The sequence below is a fragment of the Schistocerca americana genome, chromosome 3 (assembly GCF_021461395.2).
Source record: "Schistocerca americana isolate TAMUIC-IGC-003095 chromosome 3, iqSchAmer2.1, whole genome shotgun sequence".
In the NCBI taxonomy this organism is placed as follows: domain Eukaryota; kingdom Metazoa; phylum Arthropoda; class Insecta; order Orthoptera; family Acrididae; genus Schistocerca; species Schistocerca americana.
Window position 1 is genome coordinate 330068827 of NC_060121.1, and position 18875 is coordinate 330087701.

Below are 18875 nucleotides of genomic sequence, written 5' to 3' on the forward strand. Positions count from 1 at the left end.
GTGGTGGTTTAATGAGATGTGTGTGCAGAATGTACCAATTAATGGTCTGTTGATATGTCAAAAAGCCTTAGATTTCACTAAGTTGCTTGGCGGTTCTAATTTGAAGGCAAGTAACGGATGGTTGCAAAGATTTAAGGATATGTGTGGGATCATTTTTAAAGTGATTTCAGGAGAAGAAAAATCAGTACCTTTAGGTGATGCAGAATTTTGGAGAAAAAACACCGTGAGTAAACTGTTAGAAAAATACAGTCCTGAAAACTTGTACATCACGGATGAGCCGGAATTGTTTTATCAACTGGTGCCTTTAGAGGAGAAAAGTGTAAAGGAGGGAAGCAGCCTAAAGTGCAGCTAACTGCTGTTCTCTGCAGCAGCACATCAGGGACACACAAATTGACACCACTGGTGACTGGATGATCAGCAAACCCATGGTGCTTCAAAATGTAAGAAATTTACCAGGTAAGAGGGTACATACATTTTATTTTACCCTCCTTTAATTTATAAGTAATTTCAGTACACCACAGCTTCGACTGTAATGTTTTGCTACAGTTGTATTGTAAATGTGATTTCTTTTATTGCAGTCAATTACATGGCAAATCAAAAAGCATGGAAAACGTCAACTTTTTTTAGTGAATGGCTGCTTTCGCTTGATAAAGAGATGTCAATGAAGAATAAGGAAATTGCATTGCTTGTTGATAATTGTAGTGCGCATAAAAACATGCCAGCACTGAAGAATGTTGAACTATGTTCCCCCCGAACTGTACTTCGAATCTTCAGCCACTAGATATGGAGATAATTAAGAACTTGACGACAAAACACCATTCGCGTTTAGTTCAAAATGTGATCACAAACATTGAAAGAAAGATGAGCAATCCCTACAGTTTCAATGTGAAGCAGTTTTGTGACATGATTGCTACTTCCTGGAACAGTGTACAGCTGAATGTGATCGTAAACTGCTGGAAAAATGCAAGAATTTCTGAAACTGAAGATGTTGGTGAGAATGTTGTGGTGGATAAAATGATGCAAGATCATATTCAAAGTGATCTGGAGATTTGTTCAGCAGTTACTGGTTAAATCAAAGATGCTTCAGTAGTTGAATACTTGTCAGTGGATGATGAGGCATTGGTGTTTGAAGCATATATCGACGAATCTATTATCGAGGAGTTAAAGGGTAATTTGCCTGTTGAAGAAACTGATGATGACAGGCATGTGATAAGTGCGAATGCCCTCCTCTGATGGCGCTAATAGGTCAGTTGGAAACCATTCAGCAAGTAGCATCTTCAGTCCCCAGTGTTTCAGTGCAGCAACTGATTTCATTAGAGGAGATAAAGACAATATTCACTAGAGAATCTTTAAGCAAAAAATAAACAAAGGAAAATATGTGAAATTTTCTGTACACGAAGTGAACAAAATGTGTTTAATTATTTGTCTTTTAATGTTATTTTTCATCAGAAAAGTACTTCTCAGCCACGAAAACATAGCTCCTTGCACTGAGTCACGACAACAAAGCCTCATAATAACACTAACCGTGGTACAACAACTTAATTTTCATGGTCCCATGAAATTCATTATATGGAGGTCTGATAATATATTATCGGTGACTTACGTCTCCGTTATGTGTACCTGTCGTGTTTATTAAACTTATGGAAAAACACTATGAGCTTATGCACCAACCTTACATAACAAAAGTTTTTCATGAGAAACAACGTTAAACAATAGGTAAAATAATAATGGAAATTCCTGGATGAAAAAAATACGAAAAAAAAGGCAAAGGCAGCCATTTACCTATAGAGGACAGGTGCGTGGTGCGCAAACACATAATAGGAAACAGTTAACTATAAAATTTGACCCCTTGCTCTTGTTTTGATATGAGTATACACATTCACACATGCAACCACTGCTACCATGAGCATGTAAATTTAGGCGTGTGTGTGGCTGTGTATGTGTGAGAATGTGTATTCTTATTAGAAAAAGAGCAGGAGCTCAGAAGCTAGTGGTAAAAGCAACCAAGCAAAAGAAATTGTTCAAGAATTACAATATGTCAAAAAAATATTTTCTAACGTGTGAGACATATCAGAAACAAGGATGGTTAATTATTGATATTGTGACAAAGCAATTAGAGACGCCAGTCATCAAGAGACGATAGTTTTTCAATAGAAATGGTTATAAATAGAGAAAAGGTAAATCATACAAAATGAATTTTCAAATTTAATTACTGAATGTTTGTAGAGGAAGAAAATTACCCACAACAACAACACTGTTTTAATTATTCTACTTCACAAGTAACAAGTCAGAGATGACAGTCTCCTACTTACTCACTAATATCACCAACCATATACAAAAGACTTTGGATTTTAACCAAACACAAAAAATTAAGTTTAGAGATGGATATAGCTTGATGGATAATAATCTACAAGTCGTGAGAAAGCAATGAATTTAAATCATTACTTTTTCTAGGATTCATACATTTTGAGAAAATTACTGATTCAGTTTCTGTAGCAACAGCACTAGGGAAACAAGACAATGACCCAGCCTATATTAGCACACTGAAGAACATACGTGTCAACACTACAGCTTCCACTAAACTTCATCAGAATTTTATGACAAGGCAGACAAGGAGATTCCATATCAATAAAACTTTTCTTGACAGTCTTAAAGTTTACAGACCCCTAGACTGGAATATTACAGAAGGAATACATGTCAATGAATCATTCACTTTTATTTTGATTATGACACTGTACTGTTTACTTTTAAACTTGTTAGTGATAGGCTGAAAGCTGGCCTGAAAAATTATACACAAAAATAATATTTAAACAGCACTAGGAAAAGACAATAGTACAAACTAACACTGATGTCAGAGAACCAAGTAGTGAGTTGTGTAAGAAATGTGTCAGTCTGACAATACTGGAGATATGCAGGTAATTTCTTTGTAGTGTGTCTTCCATCCTCTGACGGACATCTATAAAAGACAACCTCAGGCTATGAAAATCCAGAGTGTTAAAGATTCCATGTCTGTGTGGGACACCATACAATGTCCAGACAAGCTGCACTGAGATTGCAACACTTCATTTATTTATAAATCATCCAGTCTCCATCTTAGCATTTATTTTACTATGGAAGTGGGAAATAACTGGAGAACTTCCTTGTATGGAGGTCATGTTTCAAGGAAAAGTTTATTGTCCTTTGGGTTAGAGTGTGTATGACAAAGTAGCAAATAGTTAACTGTATTTATGAGCTCATAACTATTGTCACCCATCTCAACACAACAATGTATTATGACACTTGTCCATAGAACACAAGCTATGTCCGATTCTGAAAGCTAGTCAGCAGAGCTTACATCTCTATCTATCCTATGTTCAAATAGGGATTCTCAAAAGCAGTTCCACTGTGCATTTGACCAGCACACACAAAATATTGTGAGCAGCTAGAATATATAGGAGTTCTCTGGTAGACTGATTTTCCAGACTTATGTTTGTTGCATGTCATTCAAGTCAGTAGACTTTTCATGAAACAGTAAATGTGTCTTCCATCCTCTGGGCCCATACACTGTTCAGACATGTTACATAATTAAAAACAGATGCAATGGACATATTTGTCACACCAGACTAGGTAGCTGGCTGATGGCAACTACGAGAGACAGCATGAATTAATGAGAGACTAAGATACACTTGTCCATATCTCAACCCATTGGGACTCATTATTAACCAAGACAGAGTATTTTCAGCTCAGAGGAATGTGGGCACAATTAAAGGCAAAGAGACCATTGGTCACAGAAGAAAAGAGTCTGTCACAATGCACCAATGGGGCATCAAACCTAGGAAGAAAGAAGGAAGATTAGCATTTAACATCTCTTCAACGATGAGGTCTTAGAAATAGAGCACAAGTTCAGATTGGAAAAGGGCACAGAAAGAAATGGCCATGCCTTTCAAAGGAACCATCCTAGCAATTACTCTAGGCAATTTAGGGAAATCAGAAAACTGTATCAGTATTTCAACTGCTATCCTCCTGAATAGGAGTCCAGGAAAAGAATAGTGATACCTATGTTGGTTAGTTTCGTGTTCAAAAGATCACTCTGCATGCTAAATCATAACACTGTGTAACGAGTCATTTTACAATCAAATCACAAATTAATTTGTAAATACACTGACCAGCCAAAATGTTATGACCACTGCCCACTGAGAGGCAGGATGCTGACTGGTGATGCTGCAGGCATATGACACACTACGAAAAGTATGTAGATTCAGCAGAGATGGATGGGACTCACCCTAGCAAAGACATGGGCTGCAAATGGGGAAATCCACTGATATAGGTGACTTCGTCAAAGAACAGATTATTATTACAAAAAGCCTGTGAACAAGTATCTCACAAATGGCAAAGCTGCTTGAATGTCTACAAGCTATTGTCATGAGCCTCTATGGAAGGAGGTAGAAGGGCAGTGAAACTACCACTAGGTGCTAAATGGTTGGACATCCATGACTCTTCACTGTATGTGGGGTTCTGAGGCTTGCCTACTCTGTAAAATAGGATAGATGGTGATCTGTGGCATCTCTGCCAAAAGAGCACAATGCTGGTGGACGCACAATTGTTTCAGAGCACACTGTTCATTGTACATTGTTGAACATGGAGTTTCAAAACAGATCACCCTTAAGTGTTCATATGTTGACCCAATCACACCGTCAATTAAAATTGCTGTGGGCATGGGACCATCAGGATTTGACCATTGATCAATGGAAACATGTCGGCTCTTCAGGTGAATCACATTTTTGCTACAGTAGTTTGATGGTAGTCTCCACAAATGCCATCATCAAGGCAAATGGTGACTCAGAACTTGCAATACACCACGCACGTAGGCTCATTGGAGTGGCTGACGGCAGCGAACCACCTTCATACCTTCATCCTTGATACCTTCCCTGAAGCGATGTCATCTACCAGCAGCATCAATGTCAGTATCTCAGAGCCACAATCATGCTACAGTAATTTGAGGAGCATTACAGTGAACTCATAAAGATGTCTTGGTGACCAAATTCGTCTGACTTAACTCCTATGGAACCCATGTTGGTCACTATCGGGCGCTATCACCACGTTTGAAAGTCAGTGGTCTGCTATTTAAGTTAACTATATGACTTCCAATGCCACATACCTTCACAAACCTATCAATGAACTGTTGGATCCGTTAACATAGAATCAGTGATGTATTTCGTTCCAAAGACGGGCAAACAAGTTATTAAGCAGGTGGTCATAATGTTTTGGCTCTTCTGTGTACAAGTGTATGGCAACATGCTAAACACTTATAACTTTCTTTCTTTCTTTCTTTCTTTCTTCTTTTTTACAGATGTGAGTTAATAATTCACACCATTCGCATTTTACACATTACAATAATAGGAATACTGCTACATAACAGAAAGAGTTGCCAAGAAGAAACTTTTTCAGTGTGTTTTCAAACTTTACTTTGCTGTCTGTCAGACTTTTATATCACTAAGCAATCAAAAATTTTAGTTACAGTATTATACACTTTTTTTTTTTTTTTTTTTTTTTTTTTTTTTTTTTTTTTTTTTTTGACAAAGACAAACTTAATGTGGAGTTGTAAATGTCATTTTACCTTCTGGTGTTGTAATTATGTACATCATTTTTTCTTCTAATAATTTTCGGGTGTGCAGCCAGATCCTGTCGACCTTCTGCCACGATATTTCGGCCCAGAGACATCCAGCAATCTTTAGGTGAGTAGACGACTACTGAAGAGCCAGCTGCGCTCATGACATGTGTCGGACAGCTGAGTTTGTGTGGGACAGCTGAGTTGTGTGTGCTGCCCTCAAAGGTGGAAATTAGAGATGATCTAATCTTAGAGTATCCTTCCAAATGCTGAGAATGTGTCTTCTAAAATAGACACATTGCTTAGGAAAAATAAAATCAAGATTTTCTTCCACCCACCAGCAAAGAGCTTGGCCCTGTTTGGATCCATTACAGACAATCTACAACTGAGAAAAGTGGGTATTTACAAAATTCCCTTGAAAATGGTGCTGCAAATATATGCCAGATAACACGAGCTCTCCAGGAGCATTGCACAGAATATGAAAGATACACCTGTCTTTCGCAACTGTTAAAATGAGCAGTAGTAGAACATTGTATTTCCATGGGATGCTCAACGGAATATAACAGAGCAAAAATTTTAGCTCTATTTTCCAGTTTTTGCGATTCAGTAATCAAAGAATCTGTAGAAATACATTTTGCTTACAATCTTATAAATTGTGACAACAGCTTTCAACTGGATAAAAATTGGAATTCCATAATCAAAATTATCCAGTCACAGTGGAATCAATGGAGGTTGTTCAGTACTCAATTATATCATCTCTCATTTCCACCACTAAGGGCAGCACACACAACTCAGTTGTCCCACACGTCATCACCTGACGCATGTGCCAAAAGATGCCAGCACATTTTGCATGTGCAGGATTCGGCATAAATATCACTAATGCACCTGGGTTCTTCAGCAGGTGTCTACTCACCTATAGATGGTCTGACATCTCTGGGCTGAAATATCATGGCAGAATGTCGATGGGATCTGGCAGTGCACCTGAAAATTATTAGAAGAAGAAATACGCCAGGAAAATTTCAGAAGTTCCATGTATATAATTCTTCCTTTTGAACTGCAGTGGATTATTTACAATAAACATCATGAGGGAAAAAATATACTTTGAAGCAGTAGTCATAATGTCCAATTCCTTAAATAGATATCTACAAGATGATGGTGGGTAAGCACCACATATTATTCTTACAGCACGTTGTTGAGCAATGAACACTTTCTTTCATAACGATGAGTTACCTCAGAACATTATTCCATATGAAATTATTGAATGAAAACATGTAAAATGTGTCAACTTACAGGTTTTTGTCTCCTCAAGCTTTGCAATGGTTCAAAACACAAATGTGGCTGATTTAAGCAGTCTTAGGAGTTCTAAAATGCGCTTTTTCCAGGTGAAATTCTCATCATTTTAGACACCTAATTTTTTTTAAAGTTTCCACCCTATTTATTGTTTCCCCACTGTGTGATACACTTATCACTGGTGTATTACCTCTAGCTGTGGTAGAAGTGAATACATTATGTCTTCTTAAAACTAAGAGTGAGACCATTTGCAGAAAACCAGTCAATGACACTTTTTAAATGCTGTTTACCATTTCTTGTGTTACTGTATGTATGCTTGCATTGATTAAAATGCTAGTGCCACCCACAAAAATAATTAATTCTGCTTGCCATATATTGGATGGAAGATCATTGTACATATATGAGGAACAGTATTGGACCAACAGTTGAGCCTTGGATATCTCCGTATGTGATTTCGCCCCAGTGAGAGGAATCTTTCCCAATTCCAACTTTCTGTGTTGTTTAAATCTGATATAACACTATCCACTGGTTGGCTATTCCATCAATTCCGTAATACCTCAGTTTATCTAAGATATTGTGGGTTGCACAATCAAATGCCTTAGATAGGTCACAGAATACCAACTGACACCATTTTGTTATTTAATGCTTGTAAAATTTGGTGAGGGAGCATGCAAAAGGAATTCTCAGTAGATCAACTCTTCTGAATACCAGATTGTGATTTGCTGAGGATATTATTGTTGCTCAGATGAGATAATATTCCAGAATACATCATGTTCTCCAGAATTGTGGAAAATGATGTCAGCAGTGAAACAGGTCAGTAATTACTGAAATCTCCCCTGTTACCTTTCTTAAATACGTATTTGACAACATGTTTCAATCTCTCTGCAAAAATGCCTTGAGTTAGGGATGCAATGCATGTTTCAGATAAGACCAGGCTTATTATATGGGAAAAAATCTTTAATACTCTATTGGAAACACCATCAAAACCAGACGAGCTTTTATTTTTGAGAAAATATATAATTTTCTTAGTTTCAGAATGAAAATGGTTGACACATTCATACACTTTATGTTAGGAGGTTTGCTTTCTCAACATACTGCTGTAATTTTTTCTTCAATTGTTTGTCCCTATACTTTCTACCACATTCAAGAAATGATTATTAAATATATTTGCTACCCATGACTCATCATATAGCCTTTCCAATCAGTTCATTAGTGATGTTATCCTGTTCTGTGGCTGCTCGCCATGTCTCTCTTTTCACTACATTCCATATAGCCTTAAGTCTGTTGTTGGAATTACTGATTTCTGAGATATGTGCATGTTCATTGACTTTTTAATAACTTTTCTAATATGCCCTGAAGTGTTTTATAGAGGATGAATACACTGAAAGAAATACCCTGTCAAAATTTTAGTGACTAACAAGTAGGATGCACTGCAATCATTAAAAAAAATGTTGAAAATTGCCAAATTTGTAGCTCCTCAGGCGGCTGGAGAAAGGTACACCGCCACCGTGCTCTGGCACACTGCACATGATGGGCGCATATCCTTGATTGACAGCCATGGGTAAACAAATACCATGACTCAGCACAACTGTAATTTGTAAAGTTAATTTTAATTTCATTGACAGTTTCTCTGAAGCACCTGTTCACAGTTACTGTACACTCGAATCTGCAACTCATTTAATACCCATAATAAATATCATTTGCTTTTGCGGTATTGTACATTTTAACAATGGAGATTAAACTGAATTAATATTATTCTGTTTAATGCTTAATGTTAAAGCAGTGTGCAATGCCAGGTTTGGTTCATAAAATCTTACTGTCAAAATTGTTAAAGAAAAACTATCTATCTGCTGCACAGAGTGGCCACAAAGTCCCATTATCTGCCATTAATAGCCAACACATACCCCCAAATTTGAATAAATAATATGAACAACATTCTTCAGAGGAGTTTTCTTGTGATAGGAACAAGTAGAATCACTCATGAGAGATAATGGACCATTACTAGCAGATATGTATGAGGTTGGGTATTATGAATCACAGCTCAGATGAACACTACTGATTTAAAATGTTCTTCAATCTGGTTACACGGATTCAAGAAATCATAGGAAGTCACACAACAATGAAGTTTATTTCAAATAGAAGTGTAAAGGAGATGCCATTAAGTCATGGTTGATGTGAAGACAAAGCTTGCTGTTATCCCCACATCTGCTATGTCTAGCACTGAAAGAACTGCAAGAAAACCACACTGTCACTTTGACGTGAAAAAAGGCAGAGTCTGTTGTGACTGATGGATTGGCACATTCATATACAACAATGACAGTAATAAGTATGAGTGTATTGCTGTTTCTCCAACTTTATATCGTTCTTCAGGGACCTCATGGTACATCATTTGGAGGGGGGAGGGGGGGGGAAGGGAGGGGAGGGGGGGAGGGGGAGGGAGAGAGAGAGAGAGAGAGAGAGAGAGAGAGAGAGAGAGAGAGAGAGAGAGAGAGAGAGAGGGGGGGGGGGGGGGGGGGGGGGAGTGTGTTTTGGTGGCAAAAATCCTTTAATCGAGCAATCGAAAGCTGGGAAAATACAAAAGAATAATTTTTAACATTCCATTTGTAACAGTTTCCAACCAGTTTCAGAAATTAATTAATTGCTTTTGTTGGACTCTTGACCTGGACGTAACAATCTCTCTCTCTTTCAGAAGGGTTACAAAAAGGCTGTTGATGTAATTCAGTTTACGCCTCAAACAGCCAATGTGACTCTCAATAAAGAATTTTTTTGACTGTGGAATGTATTTTTATACATATTGATGGACAATATAATTTCCAGTAGTTCCTCGTCACCTGAGGTTCATCAGGAGAATTGTATTCTTAAATTTCAGTCATTTGTGCATTATGGGTTTGCATCTGCACATTTTATGAACTGCTTTAAGAATTCTCAATATGCAGCACAAAAAGAACAAACATTTCCTACTTCACCTCAGTTCTGGCTAAACAAAACGAGTAATTACTGTGACATGCCTGAAAGCATTAATTTTTCTTTTGTCATGTGTGCCTGGGGTAATAAAAAGTTTTTTAACATTCAAATGATGTTTCACTTTATTGTGATGACTACGGGGAATAAAAAAGAACAGTTTCATTGTTGCTAAAATATAAGTTATTCAAAATTTATCGTAACTGAGCTACAGAGACTGTTATGAAATGATGAATGTGTAGGAAACAGTTTGGTAATTATTGAGCTATCTACTATCACCTTCCTTATAGAAGTATTTTACAATGGCATATTTCAATTTATCTAGAGAAATGCCTTAAGTAAGTGATGCATTACATACTGATATTTCAGATAAGACAGCTTAGTAATCACAACAAATCTTTAGTACTTGTTGGGAACAATCCATATGAGCTTATATTTTTGAGGGAATATATCATTTCTTAGTTTCAGAGGCAGAGGTTGGTGATATGTTCATATAACAGAATTTTATGAGGTTTTTTTTTTTTCCAAGATACTGCTGTGATTTTTCTCTTGAACTTTTTGTCACTACATTTTCTGTTACATATAAGAAATGATTATTAAGTGCATTTGCTACCTCTGGCTCTACTTTTATAGCAGTTCTACTTCAGTCAGTAGTGACGTTATTCTGTCCTTTGGCTGGTTGTTCTACCTCTCATTTCACTACATTCTATAAAGTCTGGAATCAAAATTACTGACTTCTGATGTAGTTTACATGTTCCTCGATCTTTTAGTTTTCTTTGTAAATTTGAGTAGTTTCTGTAGTGCACAACTACTGCAGGATCTTTACTTGTTATTGCCAACAGATACAATTCCCTTTTCCCGTCACAAGGTAGTTTAATCCCTCTAATGATCTATGGTTTTTTACAAGACTCTTTATAATTTTTCTGATCAGCTTACGTGGAAAGTTATTTTCAAAGAATGGTATGAATTTATCACGGGATAGATTAAAAATTATGTCAGTATTTGGTTCATTATAAATTACATCCCAGTTCATCTCTTGTAAACTATTCTCAAAAATATTTTTTATGAGTCACTAATTATTCTGACTGCCACTGAGGGGTATCTATGAGGCACTATCTCATTTATCCTAACTAAGTTTACATCTTGATCAGAGAGAGCTCTTGTTACTGGGTATACAGTTATTTCCTTACTTTGACATTAATGAAAGAAAACATCTATTAACATCCTACTGTCTTTATCCACCAGTGTTGGAAAGTCAATTACTGAGATCAAATTGTAGGATCCAAATAAGGTATCCAGATCATTTATCCTATCATAATCATTTAGAAAATGTGCTGTCTGATAGACAGCGTAGTAAGGAATCAAGATTCCTCACAAACAGTTCAAAATTTCCCAAGGAAGACCCATATTCAGTTACACTCTAGAGTAAAATATTTTTCATTTGAATTTGTGTTCTGCCTTAATATATGTAACAATACCTCCTTTTCCCATAATAGCCATACACGAGTCAGATGGTGAGTGTAAGCTTTTATATTTACCTTCTCTACCCACATGGTTATGTGGTGCTCAGTCACAAGACGTCTATCTTTTCAGAGATCTCTAAATTATCCAAACAGACAAGAAGCTCTTCTAACTTATTACTCAGTCCTCTAATATTCAGATGAAATAAGCTACCCTTGTTTTTCTGTGCAGCCTTGTGTGTTTTGTGTGACCCTTCTGTTATTTTAACTTCTTTCAAAGCAAGGTGCCTGAATGTTGATTTTAGTGTAAAAAAAAAAAAAAGATACCTCTCTGACATCAGTAATCGCTTTGTGTAAGGGTGACACACTGTACATTTTCTGCGACAAGCTCAGACAACCTCCTCGTCCTCCTCCTCCTCCTACTACTACTACTACTACTTGGGTGTAGGCCATGTCTAGCCTATCCCCATCTCTCAAATGTAGAAACAGACACTGCATCCATATGATATTTCCTTTCAGTTAGCAGCAGCCCACTCAACTCAGGGTTAACCCACAGCTGGTCATGGTGCTATAGGACCTCCACAAAACTCACATTTGTATGTGTAGCTATTATTTTTATTTCATTTAGGTCACCTCTAATGCTGTAATTCCTGTCATCAGTCAGGCTGTTCCCCACTCCACCAACTACAATAACCCGATCCTCTTCGTCACAAGCTTTGAAAAATTACCTATGTCTTCTGTCATCTAGCTATGGCTAGCACTTTGTTTGACAATACTTGTGACCTGCTACCCTGTTCCTGATTTGTCCTGTACCATCTAGCCAACGCCCCTCCCATGGCTACTACCTAGCAGAAAGACACTTTTATTCCTACTTTCTTTTGGTACTGATCTACACCAAGTTTCTTTGCTAAAATTCTGCTGCATCCAACTGTGACCTATAGTTGGATGAGGCTCTTCCCCTTATACCTTAGGTAGCAAGTCAAAATTATTCAATACCGTAAGCTCAAATTCCCTTTCATTCACTGCTAGTTACCTTTACCCAGTTCCCATGATCTTCAACCTACTGAGTTCAAATTTGGTGTGTTCTAATTCAGCCTAAAGGGCACAAATCTTGGCCTCCTGTTCAGTGTCTGTCTCATCCTCCTTCAAAAACCTGGCAGTTCCATGGGAGAGCTTCATTACATTCCCCATTCAATTCTCCACTAAAGTCATCCCACTGAAAATCCTGCCCACAATCTACACTTCTGGCTGGCTGTCCTCAGCAACATCCACACTCGTTATGCATTGCCACACTCATTACATGGTTAACAATAGAAGAAAATCACTTACCGCACTTTACACTATATGAATTTTCATTATTTACAAGCTGCAGAGATTAGGCCTACAGGTTAGAGCTTCCAGTGTATGTAATGTAAAAAGTTAATTATTTCTGCTTACATGAAGAAGTCTGCACTTCCTTAGGAGCAGTATCTGTTAATTAAGTTAGTCACAATAGAATATAACTTTTAATGTAAGTTTAAAGTATGCAAACTGTATGTAAGCAAACTAATAGTGCAAAAGTTTCTAAATCAATGACGATTTACTGTGTTCTAGATTCTTCTGTACACATTTCCTTGTTTTTCGTACAATAATAGAAACATGACAATCAAAGAAAAATTGTTTCAAGTATTACATATAATAAACCTGATTTACATGTAACATACAATAAGCTATACATACCATAGGGTCTTCATGATACATAAGTTTTCTGTTGTCCAAAGTAAACCACCGTTTTTTGTATGAATCTGAACTTCTTGGACCAGTTTTCCACAGCCAACCTTCTCTTGCAAAGTCCTTGGTTAGATGATCTACCAGCTTGAAATAATACACAATAATTTAGATTATTGTTAACTATTAATGTGGCTCTGACTATTCTATACAAGCATTTTAATGTCCCATCTTCAAAGTTAGGTGACACCTAACTATAGCAAGATTACAACATTTACTTTTGTTATAAGACCAAAAGTTTACAGTGATTACATCTACTGTGTACAGCTGCTGAACAGAAAAGTAATAACTGTTTTGTTTTCCATCTGGTCGGATTTCCAGGTTGTTCAAATTAAAATAATGTTCCTTGTACTCTATTACACCTGGACAAAATATAACAATTCCGACAAGATCCTTTCTTTAATGTGAGAAACCTCAAAAAATAAGTCATGTTTTGTATTAAAGGAAATTAAATTGAGAAAACTAGTAAATTATGAGATGGAATTCCTGGCCAGCACGTACCTTTAGAAAGGAGACACATATAAAAGTGAAAATAGACACACTACCTAGGTTTTGGAACAAGTTCCTTAGTGTTTAGAAGAAGTAAAAAGAAACTCTCGTTTATGTGACAAATATGTAAGAGGTGCACTATTTCCCCACTAAGGATCCATAAGGTTTTGACACTTGTGACATTCAGAATGTGTTCAAACTGCTGTGAGATGATTATTATTCTGGAGATTTTGATAAAAATGTCATCTGTTTACATAAATGTACAATTGGTGTTTAGTGTCTGACACTGATAAGCACTCACCACGATAACAGTGATTTGCAAACGGAGATGAAGGTCAGTAGAGTGTTGGGACACAAGGACATGTTGGAAAGGAAATTCCAATTTATGAAGTTCAGGGAAAGTAGTATTGGCTCGAAGAATCAAAATAGCCTATATGAAATAGCAAGCACGCGTGTCCCTTGAGCCATTTGTAGTGTGTGTTAAGCAAATGGTACTGAGTTGTTCTATGCCCATTCATGCACTCTGCCAGTTTAGTGGCGGTCACACTTACATAAGACACTGTGCTGTGGATACAATTTAGTCGATAAACAACGTGTTATTTTGTATGTTGCTTTGCCTTTGATATTTTAGGATTTACCAGTGGTCGGGCTGGAATGGGTGGTGGTGGGTGGGGTGCATAGGGCAAGTTTTACAGTGGGGATGATTGCAGGGTGGGAACCTTGGAATAGGAGTAATGGTTTGGAAATGCCATAATGTTTGACTGGGATGTTAGGAGAACGACTGAAGGTTACAGTGAAAGGTGTGAGAAGAATATCAGGGAGAGAGGATCTCATTTCAGGGCTTGACTTGAGAAAGTCATAGTCTCGGCAGAGTAAAGTATTGAGGCAATCAAGGGTGATCAGGTGGTGCTGCTGAGTTTTTTTTTAAGCAGGAACTGTATATGCCAGAGGGTGAGAGGAGGATACTACCTAGAAGACTATTTGCAAATAAGATTTGTGGGATAGTTGCAGGATAGAAAAGCCTAGGTGAAGCGGTTGGTATAGATACTAAGGGATTCAGTGATGGAACACATACTTTTCTGTCTACACTATGAGGACATGGGCATTTCAGTGGAAAGAATGGAAGCTGTCAAAGTGTAGATACTGTTTCTCATTGGTTGGTTTTATGTGGATATAGGTTTTAGTGGAGGTTTTATAGTTCAGTCATTATCATCTGTTGTTGAGTTATTGTTCTCCCTTTCAGATTTCTTTTCTACATCGATGTATTTGGAACAAAGGCATGTTTCCAAATCTTCACACTGTTCAACATCAGGTGCTGCTTCTGTTTCCGTAACATCTAAATTCTGTAATGATCCATCACTCGTGATGGTTGTGGTCATTTTTTAATATGTTTGTTCAATTTTTCATGTATGACATTTTCATCCAATACATCTCTGGCAATCATCATGTTCCTTGTTCTGGACGCCATAGAATGTAGGCTTTCATAATTTCTGAATATCCAACCGTTACGTAAAGTTGTTCGTTCAGATCAAATTTTTTCATATTTGCACATGCACATCATCTCAATAATCTCGTGCACAACATCTAAATAATCTCAGATGATCAACTTTTGATTCTCTTCCATGGCAACCATTTACAGGAATTCTCATTATTATTTGCTGTTGTTGGGCCTCTATTTTGCAAGTAATTTGGTGTTGTTACCTCCCCCCCCCCCCCCTTCCAGAAACTGTGTAATGACCTGCTCGGGGGGGGGGGGGGGGGGGGGGGGGGGGTTGAAGCATACATTACAGAGTATTTTAAGGTTTGGTAGCAAGCTCTACAACACCTTAATGAAGCTTCAGAAGACAACTATCAATATACGGTTTAATAAAAATTGCCTAGCTAATAATGTAATTCCAGATTATATCAAAAACTCTGTGAATAGCATGTCATCCGCACCAAAGAAAGTGAAAAAGAAAGTGGAGATTTTGTGGCTAAAGCAAGAAATTAGGGAATTATATGCTAAAAAGCGGTTGCTCAACAGTGAAATTTACCAAACATATTTAGATTCGGCCAACAAATGTACAATACCAGTTCACTTTGAGGAAAAAAAACAGAGAGAAAAAGCATATATTCATAAAGTAATGCAAGAAAAATGAGAGAAACAAAACAGAAAACTCAACAGAATAATCAACAGCACAAACACACCTACTAAAAACAATCTCAACCAACAACATAAGTTCCATGAAAGAATCATTAACCTAACTGACATAAATCTTACCCAACAAGAAAAAGAGCCTACTAGAAAAAGGGCCAAAACACAACATTAACACAAACATATCACACAAAACAATAGAAAAGCTCATAAAGGAGTCAGAACACATTACACAGGAACAAGAAAGACTGAACACACCTAATTTTAATGCAAACTTGACAAGAGAATTAGTAGCTGCAGAAATAACACAGATAATCAGAACACACAAATCCACAATTATTTCTAATCATAAAACATCATAGGAAATCACAGCCAGCAAACTTAAGCAAAAATTAAAACGGAACAATGCCATAGTAACAAGAGCAGACAAAGGCAACATTACTTTAATTATGGATGAAAAGGAATACATAGAGAAAACACTAGATTTTCTCAAAGACAACAACATCAAAAAACTGATCAGTGACCCAACAGAAAGATACCAGAAAAACATTCAACAGACACTGAAAAACATGAATAATGCATTTTCAAAAGGCCAGGTAAAGAGGACGACACAGAAAAATCCAAAAGCACCCACCCTAAATGCCCTAATAAAGGTTCACAAGGATGATATCACATTAAGACCCATCATTAACTTCCGAAATGCTCAATCCTACCACCTAGCCCAACAAACACACACACTCTACTGAAAAAACTGTACACGTCTGATAACAACAGGAATCTGGAAAACTCAAAGGAGTTAATAGACAGAATCAAGAACATACACATACCAGACACAGCAACCCTCATATCATTCGACGTCACATCACACAAAGATTAAAACAAGGAAACATACCAGACACACAAATCAATGAAATAACAAACATACTCAAGACCATAACATCACAAAATTATTTTGTATTCAACAAAGAATTTTATTCTCAACACGAAGGACTGCCAATGGGATCACCAATCAGTGGCCTCCTAGCTAACATATTCATGAACAACCTGGAGAACATGATCTTCAGACACATAATAAAACCAAAGAACTACAAAGTTATATACTCGTACCATTATGTCAATGACATAATATGCCTGATTCATGAACCACATACACACACAGAACAACTACACAATGAAATAAATAACTTACACCCAAAAATTAATTTCACATTAGAAACAGAAACTAACAAACACACTACACTTTCTAGATCTCACCATACAAAAAACAAACACCACACACAACTTCACAATATTCAGGAAATTGACAACCACAAGCACCACCATTCACAACCTATCAAACCACCCATTGATACTAAGCATGCAAACTTCAGATTCATGCTCCACAGATTAAACAGAACACCCATGAACAAACAGAACTACACACAAGAACTAAACACAATAAAACAAATAACAGTAGAAAATGGTTATACTACCCATATGGTAGACAAGTTAAATCAAAAAGTATGCAAACAGTACAAAAATGAACACACCACACACACACAAATCCTCACCCAGCACAGAACAACACAAAACACAAACAATGACCACACACAAGACACAACAGAGTTAGCACACACACACACACACACACACACACACACACACACACACACACACACAAACGAAATGGCACATACTCACCTACAATAACAAGATTGTTCACAAAATAGGCAACATACTAAAGAAACAGGGATTCCAAATAGGATACAGGATGGAGAACACAACATAGAAAAAGATCAGAACACAAGAAACACCCAATGAAAAATGTAACAGACCAGGAATATATGAACTCACATGCAACACCGGCCAGTCAGTATACATAGGGCAAACATGCAGACACTTCAAAACAAGATACTCGGAACGTCTCAGAGCTTTAAAAAGCAACAGCACTCATAGCACATTTGCCAACCACCTTATAGCTAACAACCACTACCCAACCACAATAGAAACAGACTTAAAAATACTAAAACCCAGCCACAGCCTATACAGCAAACTGACCTTTGAGGAAAACTTCCATATACAGAAGGCAATCGCAGAAGGAAAACATGTCTTAAATGAATACACTACACTCTGCAAGGGCACACTATTTAATGCATTAAAGAAACTTTCCAAATAAAAACAGCACAAACAGATAAAGTCTATGCACACACACGCACGCAAGCGCGTATTGTTCCAATCAACCATCTCCCGAAGCACTCAAAGAACCCACAGTTATAACCAGATGATTGTAGTTTAGTCACGTCATAACAATTGTATTCTGCTGTCAGCAACACATTCAGTGTCATGTAATTCGAATATTTTACTGCCCTCACTTCATTTTTAATTTTGTGTTAGTAAACTGGCAAAAGGTTTTTGAATTTCTGAAGAGAAATCCATCTCATCACATCAAATACTTCTTGTAAAAATTTTGTATTCAGTAGGTAAGGCATGCACAGTTGCATGCTTACCAGATAATTCTACACCAGGACCCCGGAACTTGAACAGCAGTGTGTTGCGTCTCACAAAGAAGCTACACTGATTCACCTGTTTTCTTTTCTACATTCATTTATTCCTTTAACACAGGTATTCCCTCCCACAAATCCAAATGTGTATGGGAATCTTTCAAGAGCATCCTGTATTTCTTTCACTGGTTTGCAGTCTTGTATGTCATACAGAGAATAGTCATCTATTGTTCACAGAATTTCCACCATCTGTTCTTTGCGTTTCATTCATCTGCTGTGGATAAATTTCCCATGCCAAGGCCAACAAAAATGCTTACTGATAAGTAGACCCTTAATTCTCTGAGACCAATGGTGATAATTATCTTAACTCAGTAGTTAAAATTTTGTACTTGTCCTCAATGTCTTAGCATTCACTTATATATTGTAAACATACTGCACAAGAAGGAACTTCCCCATTCATGTATTATTTGCTTACGATATTCCACAGTGGATCAGTCAATATTCTGGCTCTTTTTGGCACTTTATCTACATTTAGCTCGCTTTTATTCAAAAAATTCTCAAAGAAAAAAATAGAAATGTCCACTTCCTGCACATAACACATTTTATAAACAGTTTCCTTTCATCATTTAACTGTTCATCAGAATGAGTGAGAACATGTGCTGTGCTGTTTTGCAGGACTTCTACTTACATGTTTACTGATTCTGTGA

At 37.0% G+C, this 18875-nt stretch overlaps 1 protein-coding gene across 1 annotated transcript in view; it reads right to left on the minus strand.

Annotated features, from left to right (window-relative positions):
- LOC124605561 (arf-GAP with dual PH domain-containing protein 1-like) overlaps positions 1-18875 on the minus strand; it is a 131896-nt gene that overhangs the window by 57577 nt on the left and 55444 nt on the right. The window contains exon 5 of the mRNA XM_047137326.1: positions 13018-13152. Coding sequence (XP_046993282.1) covers positions 13018-13152 — 135 coding nt within the window. The remainder of the gene's footprint in view (positions 1-13017; positions 13153-18875) is intronic.